The 22401-nt window shown below is 37.8% G+C and overlaps 2 protein-coding genes and 1 pseudogene across 3 annotated transcripts; all 3 read right to left on the minus strand.

The window, feature by feature from the left end:
• Positions 1-8020: 8020 nt before the first annotated feature.
• On the minus strand, positions 8021-9718 carry LOC149040246 (uncharacterized). The gene has a single exon (XM_089183017.1). It carries the CDS (start codon positions 9713-9715, stop codon positions 8021-8023), a length of 1695 nt encoding a protein of 564 aa, XP_089039143.1. The 5' UTR covers positions 9716-9718.
• A 5519-nt stretch (positions 9719-15237) lies between these two features.
• Positions 15238-16695, minus strand: LOC149040247 (low molecular weight phosphotyrosine protein phosphatase pseudogene; annotated as a pseudogene). The gene has a single exon (XR_016179900.1). The product of XR_016179900.1 is annotated as a low molecular weight phosphotyrosine protein phosphatase pseudogene (transcript).
• Positions 16696-17837: 1142 nt separating this feature from the next.
• On the minus strand, positions 17838-21399 carry LOC149040248 (uncharacterized). The gene has a single exon (XM_089182998.1). It carries the CDS (start codon positions 20568-20570, stop codon positions 18873-18875), a length of 1698 nt encoding a protein of 565 aa, XP_089039124.1. The 5' UTR covers positions 20571-21399; the 3' UTR covers positions 17838-18872.
• Between the last annotated feature and the right edge of the window lie 1002 nt (positions 21400-22401).

A 22401-nucleotide genomic window follows, 5' to 3' on the forward strand; every position in this document is an offset into this window, starting at 1 on the left:
TCAAACCCATATACTAAATCAAAACAGATATCGTTATCGCCAAGCTTTGCACTTTACAGTTGACAAAGGAAGGCTGCGGAACATAACCTATATTTTGTTATGAATAATAAGTCTCTCATGCACGTCACTGCTGTTAGCCTCTTTTGAGTGTTTTATGCGTCATTAAGTAGTGCAATGTAATCAGATGATTAGAAAGTGAAAACGCAAGGCAAACCACTCAAGGTAAAACACAGCACAAATCACTTCACTTTTTCAGAAGCGTGTCTCTTTTTACAGTAAGTTTAAACAATCAACAATAGTTATTGCTTTTCATAACATCAACTAATATATAGCAAGATAAAAAAAATATGTGAGTTTCTTGTTCTGAATTGAAAAAAATTAAAGAATCTTGAATTTTGTTTGTGGTTGTCCTACGTGTGCCCGTCTATCGCGTCCCATTTAGGTTGAAACAAATTTTGGGAATTTTCATCACTTATGGTCATGTCATCAGTTAAAATGTTTATTGACCGAGTTTCACTTGGCCGGGTCTTTTTTCTGTTTGTGTATTTTTTTTTCGTTTTCCTTTCTCTCTCGTTTGTTTGTTTTGACTTTTTTGGGTTTTATTAAAGTAACACTGAACGTATAGCGATGTATGCAGCATTACAGAAAGTGTCACCCCTAACAAATGGATATCACTGGGAATACAACTTTCGGGACGACAGATAACTATTCTCGTAACGACATGTACACCAGGTGTTCTTTCCCAGTCTTCTGCTCCTTATCTCCTGGTTCACTTTTTCTCGCCGATAATAAAGAACAATTTAACGAACTTTGACGTGCCATGCATGATGAACTGTAGCAATTTTAAAAATGAAAAATTATGAATACGCGCATGATGACAATGTCTTGGTGAACCGTGACCCACATGATGAACACAAACTTACAAACAACACAATAAATCTAAAATAGCTATCAAAGTGACCTTACTCTTTTCTTCCTTGGCCTTCATTATCTCAGAAAAAAGTACAATTTAAAGCCCTTTTTTAAAATTTTTTTTTGAATAAAATGTTACACGTGATCGTTGAAACTTCAAACACGTCACGGCATCATTCAACTTCCCAATGGAAATGTTGTTTGATACCCGAGGTAAAAAAGGATGATAATCGTTCATGAATCTTCCTTAGTTGCTAGCTTTGTTCTCAGCTTTAATGTGTTTTGAAGTTCTTGCATTCACTTAAAGTTCTTTCTTTACCTTGTTACCCGTAAATATCTGTTATACCACAAGTGGGGCTGGAACGGGTTCCTTCAACAAAATTAGTATTTGGCTATCTATCGGGTTTCAGCCTAACACACTTACGATCTAATTTACTTCTAGAATCTTTGGAATCCCTTCTCACAGTGTGGATTGAAAAGCGAGCCGTGTGAATTCAGAGGGTGAAACTGACTGAGTTTATGTCAATAGACTCAAACCCATTCGCTAAATCATGATTTCAAACCAGATATTGTTATCGCTTAGATTGCACTTTACAGATGACAAAGGAAGGCTAGGAACATAACCTATATTTTGTTATGAATAATATATCTCTCATGCGTGTCAATGCTGTTAACCACTTTTGAGTGTTTTCTACATCAGTAAGTATTGCAATGTCATCAAATGATTGGAAAGTGAAAATGCGAGGCAAGCCACTCAGAGCAAAACACAACACAAATCACTTAACTTTTTGCAGCAGCGTGTTTCATTTAACAGTAAGTTTAACCAATCAGCAATAGGTGTTGCTCTTCATAATATCAACGAATAAACAGCAAGATAAGGAAATAAAACTGTGAGTTTCTTGTTCTGACTCGAAAAAATTGAAGGAATCTTGAATTTTGTTTGTGGTTGTCCCACGTGCGCCCGCCTATTGCGTCCCATTTAGGTTGAAACAAAATTTTCGAAATTTTCATCACTTATTGTCATGTCATAAGTTAAAATACTTAAATCAAGGTCACAGTTGAGTTTGTTGTGCATTGTATTCTTGTTAGATTTTGCTGCCATTAGTGATATATACGGGGAGGAAGAGGGAGAAGTACTGCTTTTGTCAGAAATCATGAAAACAACTTACTACATTGCCAGGTCTGCATTCCACTCACTGATTTTTAACCGTCAAGGTTCCTTTTTTGTATCAGTGCGTCTTCAGAGGCGTAAATTAAACAATCACTGACCTCCTTTTGAAACTGTTAGGCTCACTGAGTAATAGGTGTCTTCATGTGAAAAAACGAGCCCCCGGTTCAGAGAGCCAATATTCCTGCAGTAATCAGGCTAGAAGCTTTCCCCTTTCGAACATCTTAAAAATCGTGTTGACAAGAAACTAGAGAGTTGCCATCCAGTTTACCTATAAACCCTATATCAGCGTCTGATACCACCAGAATGTATATAATTAACATAAAGGCTATGTACAGAATGTACTCCAGACAACTGCGATTTTTAAGTCTGTTTCTTATATTTTCTTTGTCAGCAAGAAGAGCTGGAATTCTGAAACATTTCTCAAACTTGCCTCTGTTGTCAAACACCTTGATTGTCAAGTCACAGTCTACTGCGATATTTTGCCCGCTTGAGCTGGTAACGATATAACACGGATCATTTATATCCAGTGCTCCTCTACACCATCCTGATCAAGTATCCATGATACATTACGATGCTCCGTATCCTGTTTACACAGCGCCTAAGCTATCCTTACGCATGCAGCAAGTTTACTTTCTCCTCTCCTGTATCAACTCTGAGCCATTCCAGGAGCAGTAAACACCTACTGCATATAGCTTGTGTGACACTTCAGGCGACACGATTGACGGGACAGACACCGGAAATGATTTTCTTTGTTCTTCTTTACTGATTAAACAAACCCCTCAAGGGCATTGATTCCTGTGTTGAGCTGTACTTTAAGACTTACTGAACCACTGACAGACCGCGTTTAGCTCTTAAATGCACACTTTACTCGCTACTACAGCATCCGCAGGACTGTCTGTTTGTCTTTTTCTGTCCGTTCTCGATTTTTTTCATCCTCTCCAAGCATTGTGTTTGATTTCCAGATCAGCCATTCAACTCTACGAAATCGTTCTAACCTGGCAAATTCTAACCGAACTTGCAAGATTCTTAGGGACTCTTCGCGCCGACTGACCTTACCTCAGATCAAAGAGCGTGAAGCAGTTAAAGCGATTTGTTTTACGGTTCTCTGTTTGTTAGTACTAACAGCACTGATTAAAACTTCGGAGAATTCATTCGCACCTTAAAAATAGTCAGTTACCCACACATTCAGTTAGTCTACCGCTTATACGAGCTGTTGATAAAACGAAACCACAGTCAAGGGTTACAGAGCTATTTTATGACCACGGTGCATAACAAAATTTTTTCGTTATCAACACAGCCACGCTAACGCGCTGAAATAGCTTTCATTCCAATGTGCCATCATGATGCAAAACTCACTTTTGTGAAGACTGCCAAATATCTGCTAAGTAAGATTTAAAAACGAATAATAGGCAATGATAAACCCCGCTGAATATCCGAAATGATAAATCCTCTTTTCCACTCGACTATATCATCACACCTCTGCCCTCGTGTTGCTGTGATGGCTGCCAGCGCCACGAGGAAGATTGAAGACCAGTCAAACCTTGCATAGGGTAATTCAGTATTAAATTAGTAAATTAGCCACCGTGAAGAGTTTCAAAGATAACGTTTCGCGAATTAGCCCTTCGTCAGAGTGAATGGAGGATTTGTGGGTTGTGTGTGTGTGTTTATATGCAGATGTTGCAATTGCAGACCTTGCTTAGCCTTACATACATAGCCTAACATATCATAAAATTGTTACGCTTGATTTTCAACTAATTCTTTTTTTTTCATTAGATTTCTTCCAGCTCGGCCACATCCTCTGAACGAACCCGACAGATGCTGAGAGCTCGGATGAAATCGAAGATCTGACTAGTGCAGGATAGAGGGCTGCTCACTGTGACAACAACTACCATACGTTCCCTTCTTAGTATTAATCAACAGCCAATATGTATCGGAGGGGAGGGTAAAGAGTGCATTCAGGACTGACATGCGCATTGCACGATTGAGACATGCCCTCAGAGGCGAGTTCTTCGTGAACTGTTGATTCATCTGAACAGACTCAATTTAAGCTCGGATAGATATGCTTGAGCGTTTAATTGATTCATTTCGAACTGCAAGCGTTCTTGTTATATAAATGTACATGTTCATATTTTACGTATACAAAGAGCGAAAAGTGAGAATAGACGTAATTTTCATGAGACATTTTAACCCGTGTGGGTTCAAAGTAAACGTGAATATAATGTTTAACAAAATCATCACTCTATCGAAGTTCTGTTTGCAGACCTTGAGCAGAAATATTTATGGCAAAGGCTTCAGAGAAATGCAATAACGAAATAAAGGTATTGTTGAGATGATGATATCTAACAAATAGTTATTTTTATATTCATAATTTCCCAACACCGAATTTCCTCATGATATTGAACAGATGTATATAACAGTACGTACTTCTTAATGCTTGTAAATCCAATTTCCATGATTGACACAACTTTTACCATATTCTCTCTGTTATTAGCTATTTATGTACTAAATGGAAAAACAATTTCCATAGAAAAGGCTAATTGATATCACTGTAAAGGAATTGATAACGAATGAAAAACACTGCATTTCATGGTGAAACACATAATATAACCCGAGTATTTTAACGAATAAAAACGACTGTGAAGAATTGTTCGTTAAACTCTGATGTATATAGGGGAAAAGTTTCGACACATATATTGAGAAATAAGTCCATCGAGATACAAAAATGAATAAGCGATACACTCAAGTCTCCAAAATGGTTTACCTGCCAAGCCTTCGGATGAAAAAAGGAAGAAAAAATGAAAAAAAGAAGTAAAATGGTATAAAAAGAATTGATCTTGTCCATGCTGTTAACAACCACCATCCAACTTGTGACGTCAAGCAGAAGAGGGTGACCTGGTTCTCGATAAAAACATTTCAGACATGTCGAAAGCACTAGAATCAGTACAAGGAAAGGAAAGTCTTTCGTGCCATCCAAGAAAGCACAAAAGCGCACTATGTGCAAGCTTATCCAGCAAAATTAAGTCTTCTTCGCGGAATCTATAGCCGACTCATACTTGACTTTGATCTGGATAAGTGCGGATTGTTTCTCCGCTCGGATTCGGTGTTGATCCCGTTTTGTGTCCATCTGTTTTCGTGCACATGTCCTCTCGCCGGCATAGGGTATTTTTGTTGGGATCGCGAGTTATAACTGAGTTGCGATCGTAAGTTGTAACTCGAATGTTCCTTAGCAGCCAGTACATGAAAGAGAGTCCGCCCAGTACTGCATGCATTAAATAACACATGAATAAAAGGGATAATGGTGATGCTGTGTCGATGGGGTATTTACAAGATAATTTGGTTCTATCAACTGACGCTCTTACCAAGGACTAACGCTGTAAACTTTTGCCTTAGAGACTCTTTTAAGCAGCCAATTTACATTATCAACTCTGCTGATAAAACCAAATTATCTGGTTTTTAAATATTCTGCGTAATTGCGCAAAAATGTCGCCACCTTTACTGAGTGAAACGATAGTATTGACTGTACTATTGTGTTTTCGATGCGATATTTCGGGGAATAAAATCCTTTACAACATTTCTTTAAAAAATCACTTGTGATCCTTGCAATGTGATCAACTTGCCGTGACCAGTGTGATATATTCACAAATCGCATCTTTATCCCAGGCAATGAGACCACTTTACTAAAACACAACAACCAATCAGATTTCAGGACTTGTTTGAAGAAATCAAGCAAATTGCAGGAAAATGAGAGACATTTTGTAATGAGCGAATGAATCGTGAAATTTGTGACGATAGGTTTTCGTGCAATAAACTGGACTTTGCGGAAAACGTACAAAACGGGGGAAATAACTCGGTAGAGATCACTCGGCTTGCGAGAGCGGAAACTCCTCACGATTTCCTAGTACACTGAGATCTACTTCGAGCGAGCTTATACGGACGTCAAGGATGAGACAGCGTTTTGGTTCCACAGCAGACTTTATTCGAAGAGCACTCTAACATAAATCATGTCACAGTAAAAGATTAGCTAATTGTAGTAAAAGCTGTACAAGGTACTTGTTTAAAAACTAACTGGTGTGAGGTGCTATTGTAACACAAATTACAATATTTGAACAAGGACACAAAGAAGCAGAAAATGTCTCCTTGAAGTTAAACGAAAACTACTTAAATGTTCCCGCTGTTTCTACGATGAAAAGAATTTCAAAATTTAAAGGACGGATACAACAAATTCGAGGCCATCAAAAATAGGAAACTTGGGTGAGAATTCACAGCTCTGGTATAGAAAATATACCTATCTTAATTAAAGTAGAGCAGCTTAGGAAATAAAAGCGGAAAAGTGATGAAAAATTTCTCCTTATCTATGTAAGGTTGGTGTGGAAATTATCGTATGAAAGGAAATTAATATTACGAGTATATATATATATATATATATATATATATATATATATATATATATATATATATGCTAACTACCGTGAGAATCAATTTTTCCAAAAAGACCATGAACACTTATATTTACTTAATATTTCACTAGTAATGAACAACAAAAGTACTAATATACAGGTATACAATGAAAGCAAGAACAAAGCAAAAATGTCTTAGTTTACTACTCAAAAACTGCTGTGGCTTTTTAAGTATTTTTTTTATTTAATTATTTTTTTTAACTTACTAGAAGGAAAACCCGAATGAACCCGAATATTTTAAATATGAAAGTATACGAATACATATGGAAAATTAGCGAATATATATGCCCAAAAACCCACGAAAAACCCTAAGTATATCATTTTATGATACGTCAACAATTCAATTTTTGGCTATAATTTACACAATGGTAACAACAATTTGAATGGAGCAATTTGTTCATCGTTCTTTATAGCTCGACCGGTCGAGTCAAAGAACAAACAGAATACAAGAAATAAATTGAAACTTGAAAAATAAAATTTGAATTGAAACAAAACTTGAACTAACATTACACGAACTAAAACACATGAATTTTTCCCCTAACATTGAGTAGCCAGCTATGAAATAATTAGTATTTACTGACAAGTTTAATTGATCTCTAAGGATCGATCTTTCTACTAATTTTTTATCATCTAGATTTGTCACGCGACAAAGTTAACTGCAGAAATTGGTCTTGCCTCAAAATTGTCACGCAAGAAACGACAGCTAAATACTTCATTAGATTAATGAAACATGCGACATGAAAAGCACAAGCATTCAAAACTACTTAAGCAAACGTTAGGCCTATCACAGCAGTAACTGTCCACGCATTATGCTTAAAAGACGGATAAAGGCTAGTTTTGAAATTATCGAAAGATAGGAACACCATGATTAAAATATAAAATGACGCACACACATGTGAGAGAGACTGGATATCAAGCCCTTTCACACACACAAGAGAATCGCATTCAACTTCTCCTTACAATATCCATACATTATCCAGTAAACAGGTAATGAGAATAAACAAATATCTCAGCTTATTGCTGTGTCAGGTGTGTCACCTTGCCATGACATAAAAAAAGTATTTCCTCGCATTACAAGGAAATATATGGCAGTTGCAATGTGCAATTTTATTAATACATCTAAAGAAGTGAGGACCATTAGGTTGATTGCCAAATAAGCATCATATCTCTAGCTAAGCCTGGAGCCGTCAATAAAGTTCCTACATGATCAATGATGTAATACTTATTTTCCAAGAAAATTTTCTAAACTGCATCATATTTGTTCGATTAAATTTCAACGCTTCAAAAGTTGATAAATTGAGGCTATAAAGGCTTTCATTCTGGGCATAAAACTTTTGTCTCAAGCTATATCAGGCCCTGTGAAAAATAAAGGCTTTGTGTTTATTATTATTATTATTATTATTATTATTATTATGATTAAGTAATAATAATCAGTTAGTAAACTAAACGTGAAAGTAAGAATGGAAAATCAGTGCGTTTTTTAAATGATGATTACTTTTCTTGATGAACCTGGAATCCAGGTTACTACTGCAATGCGTCCCTCAGTGGTCACTGCAATCCCATTCGGAATAAAGGACTCTCCCATATGGATAACAGTACTTCGCACAAACTCACCATCTCTGGTGTATATCTCTACATACAAGATGTCTGATTCCTCATTACCGGCCACGACGACTTGTTGACTTTCCCTGTGAAATGCAATTTTTGGAGATTTCAGAAACCTTTGCAGATCAAACCTGTTTAGATGATCACCCTGTTCGCTGAATATGTGAACACCTGGCGTCGAAAGCCATCCTTTCACCACCATAACTCTACCATCACTTACAGTAGTGATGTCGCACGGGAATCTCAAGATTTGTCCTCCAAAACTGCAAACAAACTGACCATTAGCCTCATAAACATCCACAATCCCATAACTCTCTCCAGAGTTTCTCTTCAGTACCACCACTTTACCACTATCGCTGACTGACAGTTTGCATTCGTAGCCCATTGTCCTGACGCGAAAACTGTTATGCTCGTCAGCGGTTTTGTTAAACTTAAAAATCCAGTGTGAGTCCTCACCACTCTTCTCTTCGACCAAGACATAAATGATGTCATTCATGTCTGTGGCTAGCCGAACCCTCCAGGATCTAATCGATAGCTTTTTACCGCTGTCATCAATAAGAGGAGGAAGTCTGAAACATTGCACAAACTTGCCACTGCTGTCATACGCTTTGATTGTCGAGTCATTGTCTGCTACTATATATTGCCCGCTTGAGTTGATAGCGATATCAAGCGGGAAATTTAACCTGTGCTCCTTTTCGCCATCATGACCAAGCATCCATGGTACACTACAGTTCTCTATACCCTGTTTACAAAGTATTTTTGTTACTCTCCGATCTCGCAACAGATCAACTTTCTCCTTCCCTGTGTCAATCATGGGCAATGGTGGAAATAATTCTTTTGCAAATGGTTCATTTGTAAATGGTTCTTTAACGTGCGCTGTTTGTGTGACATCGTAGACGACGCGGTTGACAAGACAGACACCGGAAATAACTTTCCTTCGTTCTTCTTTGTTAAATAAACTCTTCATTGCCATGATACCTGTCCTGAGCTGTTCTTGAAAACTTCGCTGAACCACGGGCAGACCGTTTAGCTCTTCAATGCACACTTTACATGGTGCTACAGCATCTGCGGGATGGTCTATTGTTTCTAATACTGTTGCCATGACTCGGTACTGCATTGCTAAGATGCGGTCATTTGGTGATAGCGCTTCATTAGAAAAGGCATCTGTTGCTCTTTCACGAGCACGTTCGAATCTCTTCTTTGCATTGGAGAGCTTTCTTGTGGCAGATTCAGTAAGCTCCAAGTGTTTCATTCCTTCAGCGAGCGACACAGCTTCCGCACAAGCCGCTTGTGCTGTATCCGCGCCATACTCACTCCTCGACCTTTTCTCTTCAAATACTTCATACAGCAACTCGATTCCTTCTCTAAAGAATCCAATACTCGCTAACAAATCTTTCCTTGATAATCCATCCAGCTTGGACTTCATGTCATCGATTTCTCGCATGATGATGCCGCGAAACTGTTGATCTGTTACGTCGCCATCTTTAAGCTTCTTTGATGCCTCATCTCTGCCTTTATCCACAAGCCATCCAACAGTCGCTTTGAAAACTGCTGTTATGATCTCAGACATGATAGCGACTGAGAACAAAACACAGAGGAAATTATTGAAAACGTTTTGCAGCTTATGAAGACTCCTTTGATATTTAAAATTTTTTCTCGATTTTTCCGGCGCGAAGGAATGGAAGGCCCATTCACAACTAGGTTTTATAAGTGTGTATACTAACCGGTAAATATTCGGCGACAGAAATGAAGACAATTTTGTCGAAATGTGTTCAAAGTTAGAGAGCTAAAATGAAGGAACCCTAAGAAATATTCAACTTACAACAATTCTTAAGTTGTTTTCCTCAGGCAACTGAAGACACAGCGAAAAAAATGCACCTCAAGGAAACATCATTCATGGCAAATAAACGACAGCTGGAAACGTAACAGATAGCTATGAATACAATATGACTGTGAATACAATTGATCTCATGATGTTTTGAGCCAGTTCTATTCTTTGACTAATTAAAGAGGATCAGTTCATTTTCTTTTTGGCTGTATTGAAAGTAAACCTTTAAACTGAAAATTGTTTAGAAAGAGTTCCATCATGGAAAGCAAAATAATAATACGCGACCATGCCAAGATTAGCAATAAATTTTTTCCAGAAAATGAACGGGAGAAAGTGAAGCTAAATTTTTCGAGTAGTTTAAGATACAGAGAAATAATTCAAACGGAGAGACGCCACACGTAGCTAGGAAATCAACGAAAGCTGAAAACAAAACAGACAGGTGTGAATATAATTACAATGATTAATTTGAACTGTAATTAAGAACGTAGTCTACATTTCAAGAAGAATTTCTCCTCGAGTGTTCAACTCGATAGCTCACGAGTGAGATGTCGAGTTGAACTCCAGAAGAGAAATTCCATATCTAGAAGCAACTATGAATTATTTTGTTTGTCATCTGAACACAATAGCCCTTTACTAACAAGAAGAACCGACTTTATTAATCAATGAAAATAAAGGAATCGACAATTCCTGAACAAATATCGCACAGTGGGTTGGCGCTGAGGCTTAAGATGGAAAAATGGGTTGAATCATGATTACAAAAACAATCATGGGCGTAATTTTCAATTTACAAAATTCTCATTCCTTGAGTTCGTCTTTACTGATGAGCCTCGGCATTTTTGTATGTGGCAATGAAAAAAAAAAAACCTCGCATCTGCAAATGCTTCTGTTAAAATCACACAATCGCAAAGCTAAATCATACTGCTAGTGAACAAATGTATCATACAATGTATGAAAAACTTTTAAACCCTTCCGCAGGGGTTTTGGAAAGACTTCAACTTCTCGGAGAAATTCGATTAGTTTTAAAATGTGACTCCGACACTAGCCGAACAATAATGTGCAATAACGGTCTAACAGCGCTTAAATTGAACGCTCAAAAAATGCAAACGGTTCAACAATGGATGTGTAGTGATTTGAATCATTCGTTGGAGCCAGCTTTCATTTAGCTCACGGCTATAGCTACTTCCCTGCATCAAACATTTCATTTTTCATTTCACTTTATTTTTATTTAAACACGGTCAATTAATAGATTCAAACAAAACAAGGCCGGTTGAATAAATGATCGCGAGCTTGTTAAGGTTAACTCGCCCTCATAAAACGCCTGCACTAAAGGCTACCCCTATTCTGCTTCAGTTATAGCACTGTTAGAATACATGGACGTTGAGATCAATCGTGGGGGTTCATCTTCCTTTGATTTCTCACTTAAAGCCTCATTGTAAGAACAGTGGTCTTCGTCTCAGTCTTTCATCTATATTATGTCCACGTGGGTGCACAGTTCCTTCAAACGAATGATCTCGTCATAAATGTGACCCTCCACAGGCAAACAGAGAATAATGTGAACGAACGGCAGCGAGAAAAATGACACGCCGGCTTCGGAACGGAGCCGGTGTTCATGGTTTGCACGCCTAATTAAAATTTTCTATCGCTCAAATTGCACGATAAAAACAAACGCACGTATTACAGAGAACAAAGAAGTGTGTCGAGCTCGGCGCTGAATAAAATGTAACGCTGGCGAGTGAAATTGCACGCCGTTTAAGCGAGTAAAATGACGCAGTAGCCGTGTCTAAAATTTTCGTAAGCAGCCCTGCACGCGTGTCCATATCTCATTTTTACCCAACTGCAACTTCAGCGTGGTAAGTACGGTCTATTTGGGATTAACGAATCTAGGAGACCATCGTTTTGTCAATAAGACATGTTTTCCGTGTGACGATTGCTAGTCTAGTCGTTCTAATCAGGAATGATCAAGAGACAACAAGTCCTTTTTCCAGTCTTCTTGATTCTCTTCAAATAAACATCAAAGCTTTGTTTTGCATATTCTGCTTTTTCTAAAAAAGAAATACTGGTAAGCGCCCTTTTCTTAATTAGCGTCCTGTCCCTAATTACCGCCTTGTCTCGAATAAGCGCCCTCCTTTGAGGTGCCAAAAGTAAATAATCGCCCCGAGCGCTAAATCGAATCATTACGGTGAATGCCACTGCTGCAATTATACAGGGTCCAGGAACACGCTTATTAAAATATCAAATCATACAAATACACCCAAAGAAAATTGTCTATCAACCCTTTCACTAACAGAAAGGAATCACATTCAGCTTCTCCTTATAATAACCTCACGTCATCCGACAAAAATATACAAAGAGAATTAACAAAGATATCCGCCACATGCTGGTTTTACCTCGGTATAGGAAAATGATTGGCAGCTAAAATCGTGAATTAATAATCGCATCTTAAAAAGAAATATGCCTACAATTATGAGGTTGAGGGTCAGTGATGATTAGCCTTGAACCATGAATGAGATTCCTAAATTGATAAGCTTTGTTTATCAAAAAGAACCGAAAATTAATAGGTAATGATAAACCCCGCTGGAACAAGGAGGGTAGAAGCCATTTTCCTCTTTTCCACTCGACTTTATCATCACACCTCCGCCTACGGGTTTCTGTGATGGCCACCAGCGCCACGAGGAAGACTGAAGACCAGTCAAACCTTGCATAGGGTAATTTAGTATTATCAATTGAATTGATAACGTAAATTAGCCACCGTGAAGAGTTTCGAAGATAACATTTCGAGAATTAGCCCTTCATCAGAGCGAATGGAGGAATTGTGGGTTGTGTGTATGTGTTTATATGAAGACCTTGCATATCCTAACATTCGTAGCCTAACATATCATGAAATTGTTATGCTTGATTTTCAACTTATTCTTTTTTTTTCATCAGATGTCTTCCAGCTCGGCCACATCCTCTGAGCGAACCCGGCAGATGCTGAGAGCTCGGATGAAATCGAACATCTGACTAGTGCAGGATAGAGGGCCGCTTACTGTGACAACAACTACCATACCCTCTCTCCCTAGTATTAATCCACAGCCAGTGTGTATCGGAGGGGAGGGTGAAGAGTGCATCCAGAGACGACATGCGCATTGCACGATTGAGACGTGCCCACAGAAGCGAGTTCTTCATGAACTGTTGATTCATCTGAACAGACTCAATTTAAGCTCAGATAGATATGCTTGAGAATTTAATTGATTCATTTCGAACTGCAAGCGTTCTTATAATATAAATGTACATATTCATATTTTACGTATACAAAGAGCGAAAAGTGAGAATAGACGTAATTTTCATGAGACATTTAACCCGTGTGGGGTTAGAGCAAACGTGAATATAATGTTTAAAAAAAATCATCACTCTATCGAAGTTCTGTTTGCAGATCTGGAGCAGAAATGTTTATAGCCAAAGCTTTAGAGAACTGCAATAACGAAAGAAAGATATTGTTGAGATGATGATACCTTATAAATAATTATTTTCTTATACATAATTTCCAAACACGGAATTTTCTTCATGATATTGAAAAGATGTATATAACAGTAAATACTTCTTAATGCTTGTAAATCCAATTTCCATGATTAACACAACTTTTTACCATATTTTATCTGTTGCAAGTTTTTCTACGTATTTATGTACTAAATGGAAAAACAATTTCCACAGAAAAAACTAATTGATTTAACTACAAAGGAATTGATAACGAATTAAAAACGCTGCATTTCATCGTGAACAGTTCTGGTGAAACACATAATATAACACAATTATTTTAACAAATAAAAACGATTGTGAAAAATCGTTCTTTGAACTATGATGTGTGCAGGGGAGAAATTTCAACACAGAGATTCCGAAATGTGTCCATCGAGGAACAAAAATGAATAAGCTTAACACTCAAGTCTCCAAAATGGTTTACCTGCCAAACCTTCGAATGAAAAAAGGAAAGAAATTGAAAAACAAAAGTAAAATAGTGTAAAGAGAATTAATCTTGTGCATGTTGTTAACATAAACTTGTGACGTTTCACGGAAGAGGCTGAACTGGTATATTCTCGACAAAAATATTTCAAACATGGTTAAAGAACTAGAACCAGTACAAGGAAAAGAAAGGTTTTCGTACCATCCAAGCAAGCACAAAAGCGTATTATGAGCGAGCTTATGCCGACTCATCGACTCATACGTACTTGCCTTAAAACGGATAAAGTGGAGGTCGTTTTTCCGCTCGGATTCGGTGTTGATCCAGTTTTGAGTCCATCTCTTTTCATGTACAAGTCCTCTCGCCGTAATGGAGCGTTATATGTTGGGATCTTGAATTATAATGCATCGCAAATTGTAAGTTTCGATCGTAAGTTAGTAACTTGCGATCGAAAACTCGAATGATCCTCAAAAGCCACAACATGAAGTGACAGTCCGTCCAGTACTGGATGATTGATAATTAGTTAACACATGAATAAAAAGGGTAATGGCGATGCTGCGTCATGGGGTATTACAAGATAATTTGGTTCTGTCAACTGACGCTCTTACGAAGGACAAACGATGTAAACGTTTGCCTTAGAAACTCTTTTCAGCAGCCAATTTACATTATCAACTCAGTTGATAAAACCAATTTATCTGGTTTTTAAATATTCTGCGTGATTGCGCAAAAATGTCGCCATCTTTACTGAGTGAACCGATAGTATTTACTGTACTATGATGTTTTTGATGGAATATTTCGGGGAATAAAATCCTTCATTACATTTCTTTAAAAATCACCTGTGATCGTTGCAATCTGATAGACAAATCGCACCATTTTATTTCCTAAATCGCATCTTTATCCCAACCAATGAGACCGCTCTACTAAAAATACAACAACCGATCAAATTTCAAGACTTGTTTAAAGAAATCAATCAAATTGCTGGAACATGAGAGAAATTTTGTATTGAGCGACTGAATCTTGTGATTTCAAAATGGATGTAATAAACTATATAATAATCAATTTTCAAGACTTGTTAAAGAAATCGATCAAATTGCAGGAAAATGAGAGACATTTTGTATCCAACGACTGAATCTCGTGATTTCAACAAATTTGAAATAAAGTGGTAGTTAATTACCATAATAAATTTCGTTATTGCGGTGATCTTAAATCCTGCTGTTTTTTTCCTGTGCGTTAAGTTGTCAAAGTCTCCGTGTGCGGCAAAACAAATTAGTGGCGTTGCTTTTGTTTCTTATTCAGTAGCCTGCGGTGAAATAATCAACCAGCCATGTCGTTTAAATCTTTTTCTGAAATTTATTTAAGTCATCGTGGCGGCAAAGGGTCCGTAAGATGCGAAAGATCGTTTGAAAAAAAATTGATGGAGCAAAATTTGAAAGAGATTACTGTCCACAAAACGGGGTAACTCCTGGAAAAATCGTCTTAAGCGCGGTACTTAACAAATAGGTTCCAAGTTGCCGTGCGTCTGTTTAGTAATAGATCACAGAGGACGTCAAAATGTGGTAAGAACAAAAAAGTGACACACTCGGCTGCGCCTCGTGTGCCACTTTGTTCTTACCACATTTTGACGTCCTCTGTGATCTATTACTGAACAGAAGCACGACAACTCGGAATCTATTTGTTTTATACAATAAAGAATTTAAAAAAGTGTTAATGATGACGAAATACGTCTGTCCTCCAATAGATCATAAGTGAGAACCAATTAAAATGCGTGCATAACTGAGCTTATTATATAATTTAGAATAGACCATGAAAAACTACATGTCACTGTGGAGCTTATAAAGTATAAATTCTGAAAATAACAAAAGCTGGTTTTCACAGTATTTATTTTGGCAGGCACACAACTTAAAAGCTTTCTCTATCTAAAAAGCGAAAAAAAAAAAACGAAACTTGAAAGAACTTTGACCAGTGTTTTGGTCTGTTTTCAGTTGTGAGTGTAAATCATGCATGGATAGAAAACATATTGCAATTTCGATGTTTCGTCCATTATTCACTCGTGCTGTGGTATTCAGAGCGTCACAATACATCTAAATACACCCATCGTCATCCCTAAAAACTAATTATTTCCCTTCAGTGCGTCTAATTCGAAGATATTAAAATTATGATTGATAAACCAGTAAGTTCTTCTCTTCTCTAACAGTGTTTCAAAAACTCCACACAGCATCTATAAACATGATCGAACATCATTTCATAATCTGAAATGTCTCCAAACAAAGGATCGTCTATATTCAACTCTCCTTTGGGGTCATATGTTCCAAACAGTTTTACTTCCGCTCGCGCAGTGCCATCATTTGGCCTAAAAGTTTCATTCAGACCTTGTACATTGCCCTTATCAAAGGCCAATATTACATCGAAATGACGAAAATCATCTTCCTTTACTTTTCTTGCTCGGTGGTTGCTGGCAATTCCATGTTTCTTCAACACTTGCAACCCTCGTTCGTTCGATGGGAGTCCTTCACGGAAAACATGAGTTCCAGCGCGTTCAATCTCTCAACCGTTCCTATCTTCACGTTCCTGTATAAGGTGCCTTAAAATCGCTTTAGCTGTAGGAGAACGACAAGTGCTCCCTCGACAAACGAACAGGATTTTTCGATATTTAGAATCCGCCATCTTAGATTGCAACAAGGCGAATAAATGGTAAAGTGCCTCTATCCTAATTTGCAGCTTGTTAGAAGATTAAATTATTCAAATTATTCATCGCCCACGCACTGGGAATCAACCAACTTGAAAACATCTGGACACTCTTTCTTTCAAGTTCTCGAATAACGACAGCTATAAACACCGAATTTTATTCAAATCGTTCGGATCCTGTGATGTAACTAACGAAAAGTTTATGTTTCTTTTCAAATGAAGGATACTTATTGGGTAAGAGTGCCTTGAACCACAAACGTGGAGGGGAACAAAGAGGAACGAGCTCGGAGAACAGAAGGCAGAAGCTTAAGAGGGCGGGAGAAGGGATCTACATGTGGGCGGGAAGCGGGAGCAGAGGCACTCGTTTGTTGTTTCTTACTGCTCATCAACCAGTGAAAAACCTGTACCCAGCAAATGGATTTTTTTCCACTTAATTCCAATTAAGGTCTACCGAAGCATTAAAGATAATTTCATTCGATAGCAAACATAAAATTGAAATCAGCCGGTGTAATTAGATACCTCTCGAAGTCGGTTACGTCATACGTCATGAATGAGAGAACATGAAACATGCAAACAGTGTCAGCAGTCGGAATTATTCGGCGAGCAAAGCGAATTAGGTCCAACATCGTCTAAGCCCATATTGGTCAGCCTCAGTATTTTTGTATGTGGCAATGAAAAATCAGTCCTCGTTTCTGCAAATATTTATGTTATAATCACATAATCACATAGCTGAATCATACCCCTAGTGAATAAATGTATCATAGAATGTATGAACAACTTTTAAAACTTTCTGCAGAGGTTTTAAAAAGATCTCAATTTCTCGAAGAAATCCGAGTAGTTTTAAAATGTGACTTCGAGACCAGCCGAACAATAATGTGTCTATCAGCGCTTAAACTGAACGCTCAAAAATGCAAACGGTTTAACAATGGATGAGTAGTGACTTGAATCATTCGTTGGAGCCAGCTTTCATACAGCTCACGACAACAGCTGCTTCCGGCGAAGAGCGAAAATTTAACATGATGGATATGCAATAAGTTCAATTAATAGTCCTTTTAATCAAACCGAAGACAGGAGTGATACAAAGAGGGGCGGGAGTTGGGAAACAAAGGGTTGCAAAAGAACAATAGGTGGGAGAACGTGGTACGGGAAGTTGGAAGCTGTGGGGCAAGAGTCGTATTCGAAGTTCAACGAAATCATACAAAAAAGAAGAACATAAGGGAAAACAAGAACAAATTCAGCAAGTGATAAGATTTACTGATTATATTTCAGTTTCCACTAAATACAAAAAATTTACAATTTTCGTTTGCGAGCAAGAGTTCCATTTTGCCCGCTTGAGTAGCCAAGCAGAGCAAAGGATTCACATCATCTCACCCGCGTGCTCTGCTAGCAATGAATTAATTAGCATTTACTGACAAGTTTCATTTGATCTCCAAGGATGATTATACACATTTTTTACCATCTAAATTTATCACGCGAGAAAGTTCACCGCAGAAATTGGTCTTGTTTGAAAACTGTCACGCAGGAAACAACAGCCAAATAAAATACTAAATTTGATTAATGAAACATTCGACAAGAAAAGCACAAGTGCTCAAAACTACTTAAGCAAACATTGGGCCTATCACAGCAGTAACTGTCCACGCATTACGCGGAAAGGACGGATAAAGGCTAATGTTAAAATTATCGAAAGATAGAACACCATGATTAAAATATAAAATGACGCACATACGTGTGAGAGAGACTGGATATCAACCCCTTTCACACACACAAGAGAATCACATCAGTTCAACTTCTCCTCAAAATATCCTTACATTATCTAGTAAATAGGTAAAGAGAATCATAAACAAATATCTCAGATTATCGCTGTGTCAGACGTGTCACCTTGCCATGACTTAAAATAATATTTCCTCGCATTACAAAGAGATATATGGCAGTTACAATGTGCAATTTTATTAACACATCTAAAGAGGTGAGGACCACAAGCTGGTTTCCAAATAGGCATCATATCTCTAGCTAAGCCTAGAGCCATCAATAAACTTCCTACATGATCAATGATGTAATACTTATTTTCCAAGAAAAATTTCAAAACTGCATCGCATTAGTTCAATTATATTCCAACGCATCAAAAGTTAATAAATTGAGGCTATAAAAGCTTTCATTTTGGACATAAAACTTTAGTCTTAAGTTACATCATGCTGTGTGGAAAATAAAGGCATTGTGCTTACTATGTTAATTGCATGATTATTGATGCAAAGCACTTAGTCTGTAAACTAAGCGTGATTTTTAAATAATGATTACTTTGTGTCCTAAACCATCAAGCCAAGTTACTAGTGCAATGCGGTCCTCAGTGGTCACTGCCATCCCTATCAGAAAATAGGACTGTCCCATATTGACAGGAGTACTTCGCACAAACTCACCATCTTTGGTGTAAATTTCTATATGCAAGATGTCTGAATTATAGTCCTTATCACCGACCACCACGACATGTTGACTTGCCCTATGAAATGCAATTTTTGAAAACGCCATAGATATTTGCAGATCAAACGTGTTTAGATGGTCACCTTGTTCGCTAAGTATGTGAACACGTGACGGATAGCCTTGTACCACCATAACTCTGCCATCACTTACAGTGGTGATGTCGCAGGGGTTCGTCAAGATTTGTTCTCCAAAACTGCAAACAAACTGACCATCAGTCTCATAAACATCCACAATATGTGCCTCGCTCCAGTTTCCCCTCAGTACCATCACTGTACCACTATCACTGACCGACAGTTCACACCGCTCAAATTTATGGTCCATTGTCCTGACGCGAAACTTGTGATGATGATCAGCGGTTTTGTTAAACTTAAAAATCCAGAATGGGTACTCACCACTTATTTCTTGGACCAGGACATAAATGTTGTCATTCATGTCTGTGGTTAGCCGAACCCCGAATTGAATCGATAGCTCTTCACGGCTGTCATCAATTATAGGAGGAAGACTGAAACATTGCAAAAACTTGCCACTGCTGTCATACACCTTGATTTTCGAAAAATTGTCTGCTACAATATATTGCCCGCTTGAGTTGGTAGCGATACCAAGCGGGTTATTTAACCTGTGCTTCTTTTCACCATCATGACCAACTATCCATGATACACTACAGTTCTCCATACCCTGTTTACAAAGTATTTTTCTTACTCTCCGGTCTCGCAACAGATCAACTTTCTCCTTCCCTGTATCAATCATGGACAATGGTGGTAATAATTCTTTTACAAATGGTTCATTTGTAAATGGTTTTTCGACGTGTACTGTTTGTATGACATCGTAGGCGACGCGGTTGACAAGACAGACACCGGAAATAACTTTCCGTCCTTCTTCTTTGTTAAATAAACTCTTCACTGCCATGATACCTGTCCTGAGCTGTTCTTGAAAACGTCGCTGAACCACGGGAAGACCGTTTAGCTCTTCAATACACGCCTTACATGGTGTTACAGCATCTGCGGGATGGTCTATTGTTTCTAATACTGTTGCCATGACTCGGTAATGCATTGCTAAGATGCGGTCAGTTGTTGATAGTGCTTTATTTGAAAAAGCAATTGTTGCCATTTTACGAGCACTTTTAAATCTCTTCTTTGCATTGGTAAGCTGTCTTGTGGCAGATTCAGTAAGCTCCAAGTCTTTCATTCCTTCAGTGAGCGACACAGCTTCCGCACAGGCTGCTTGTGCTGTATCCGCGCCATACTCACTCCTCGACCTTTTCTCTTCAAATGCTTCATACAGCGACTCGATTCCTTCTTTAAAGAATCCAATACTCGCTAATAAATCTTTCCTTGATGATCCATCCAGCTTGGACTTCATGTCATCGATTTCTCGCATGATGATGCTGCGAAACTGTTGATCTGTTACGTCGCAATCTTTAAGCTTTTTTGCTGCCTCATCTCTGCCTTTATCCACAAGCCATCCAATAGTCGCTTTGAAAACTGCTGTTATGATCACAGACATAATGACAGCTTGGAACTTAGTAATCAGAAGAAATTGGGAGCTTTTTTCAGCGAATCGTCACAATAAGTAACTCCTCAAGCGTCGATGAAAGCGAAAGAAAAAACAAATGATGGCAAAATTTTAAGAATGATTGCAATTTTGGAATGATAATAGCTTTCAGCCCAGAAAATAAAACAAAACAAAGCATAACAAAGAGAAAGCAATCAAGGAATGATGGCGTGAAGATTTATAGCCTCTTCAAATAATCCTTTGTTGGAAAAACATATTTGTCTTTGAAAAGTTATGTTGCTCATTGCAGACACTCAAATAGGCTGTTGTGCTCTTAAGTTCTTCCTTTCGCCAACGAATGATAATGTGAGCATCAGAAATCCCTGACAGGTATCAATAAAATTACAATCTAAAGCTCCCTTTGTTTTATTTAATAAAATGTTACTTGTTATCATTGAAATGTTCAATCACGTCACGGCATCATTCGACTTCTCAATGGAAATGTTATTTGATGCCCGAGGCAAAAAAGGATGATTATTGTTCATGAATCTTCCTTAGTTGTTAGCTTTGTTCCCAGCTGTAATGTGTTTTACTTATACTGAGTTCTTTCTTTACCTTGTTACCCGTAAATAACTGTTATACCACAACCGGAGCTGGAACGGGTTCCTTCAACAAAATTAGTATTTGGCTACTTATCGGGTTTCGGCCCCACACACGTACAATCTAATTGACTTCAAGAATCTTTGGAATCCCTTCTCACAGCATGGGTTGAAAAGCGAGCCGTGTGAACTCAGAGGGTGAAAGACTGAGTTTATATTTATAGACTCAAACCCATACGCTAAATTATGATTTCAAACCAGATATCGTTATCGCCCAGCTTTGCACTATACAGCTGACAAAGGAAGGCTACGGAACATAACCCGTATTTTGTTATGAAGTAATATGTCTCTCATGCACGTCACTGATGTTGGCTTCTTTTGAGTGTTTTATGAATCATTAAGTAGTGCAGTGTAATCAGATGATTAGAAAGTGAAAATGCAAGGCGAGCCACTCAGAGCAAAACACAACACAGATCACTTCACTTTTTCAGCAGCGTGTCTCTTTTTAAAGTAAGCTTAACCAATCAACAATAGTTATTGCTCTTCATAACATTAACTAATATATAGCAAGATAGGGAAAAAACCGTGAGTTTCTTTTTCTGAATCGAAAAACTTGTGATATTCATAGCTTCTGCATGGACCGTTATCATTCTTGGATAGGTTCAGGATTTAGAACTGGTTTTCTCCTGGTCTTTCATGCCACTGCAGACCGCATTTAGCTCTTAAATACACACTTTACTTGCTACTGCAGGATCCGTGGGACTATCTAACGTGTTTAGTACTGTAACCATCACTCGGTTTAGCATTTCTAAGATGCGGTCAGATGTTGATAGTCCCTTCCTTCTACATAGCTCGACAACTGTGTCATGTCACTCCTCTTGGTTAAAGAAGTCTTAGAACACAAGTATAAACATTTACTCAGGAAACCATAAAATAAATATCACAACACCAATAAATTCCAATTTCTCCACACGATAAATAACCACCGCAAAGCAGTGGAAAGGCCAGGGCAAAACCAGTTCTAAATCCTGAACATATCCAAGAATGGTAACAGTCCAAAAGACTGAGGCTATGAGAATCACAAGGAAAATAAACAGCTGTACACTTCCGTAGTTACAAACTTTATCCATGAGATAACCCTCCTAATGAAAATTCATTACGTAAATTACTGCAATTTTTAAGAATATTGGATAAGTTTGTCCTAACTTTAAACTTTTATTTCTCATAACAGAAAGATGCACAGG

This window comes from Pocillopora damicornis, chromosome 9 (assembly GCF_964200805.1).
Source record: "Pocillopora damicornis chromosome 9, jaPocDami1.2, whole genome shotgun sequence".
NCBI lineage: Eukaryota > Metazoa > Cnidaria > Anthozoa > Scleractinia > Pocilloporidae > Pocillopora > Pocillopora damicornis.

Coding starts and splice junctions, on each gene's coding strand:
- LOC149040246 (XM_089183017.1), bottom strand. CDS start 9,715: ATGTCTGAGATCATAACAGCAGTTTTCAAAGCGACTGTTGGATGGCTT.
- LOC149040248 (XM_089182998.1), bottom strand. CDS start 20,570: ATGTCTGTGATCATAACAGCAGTTTTCAAAGCGACTATTGGATGGCTT.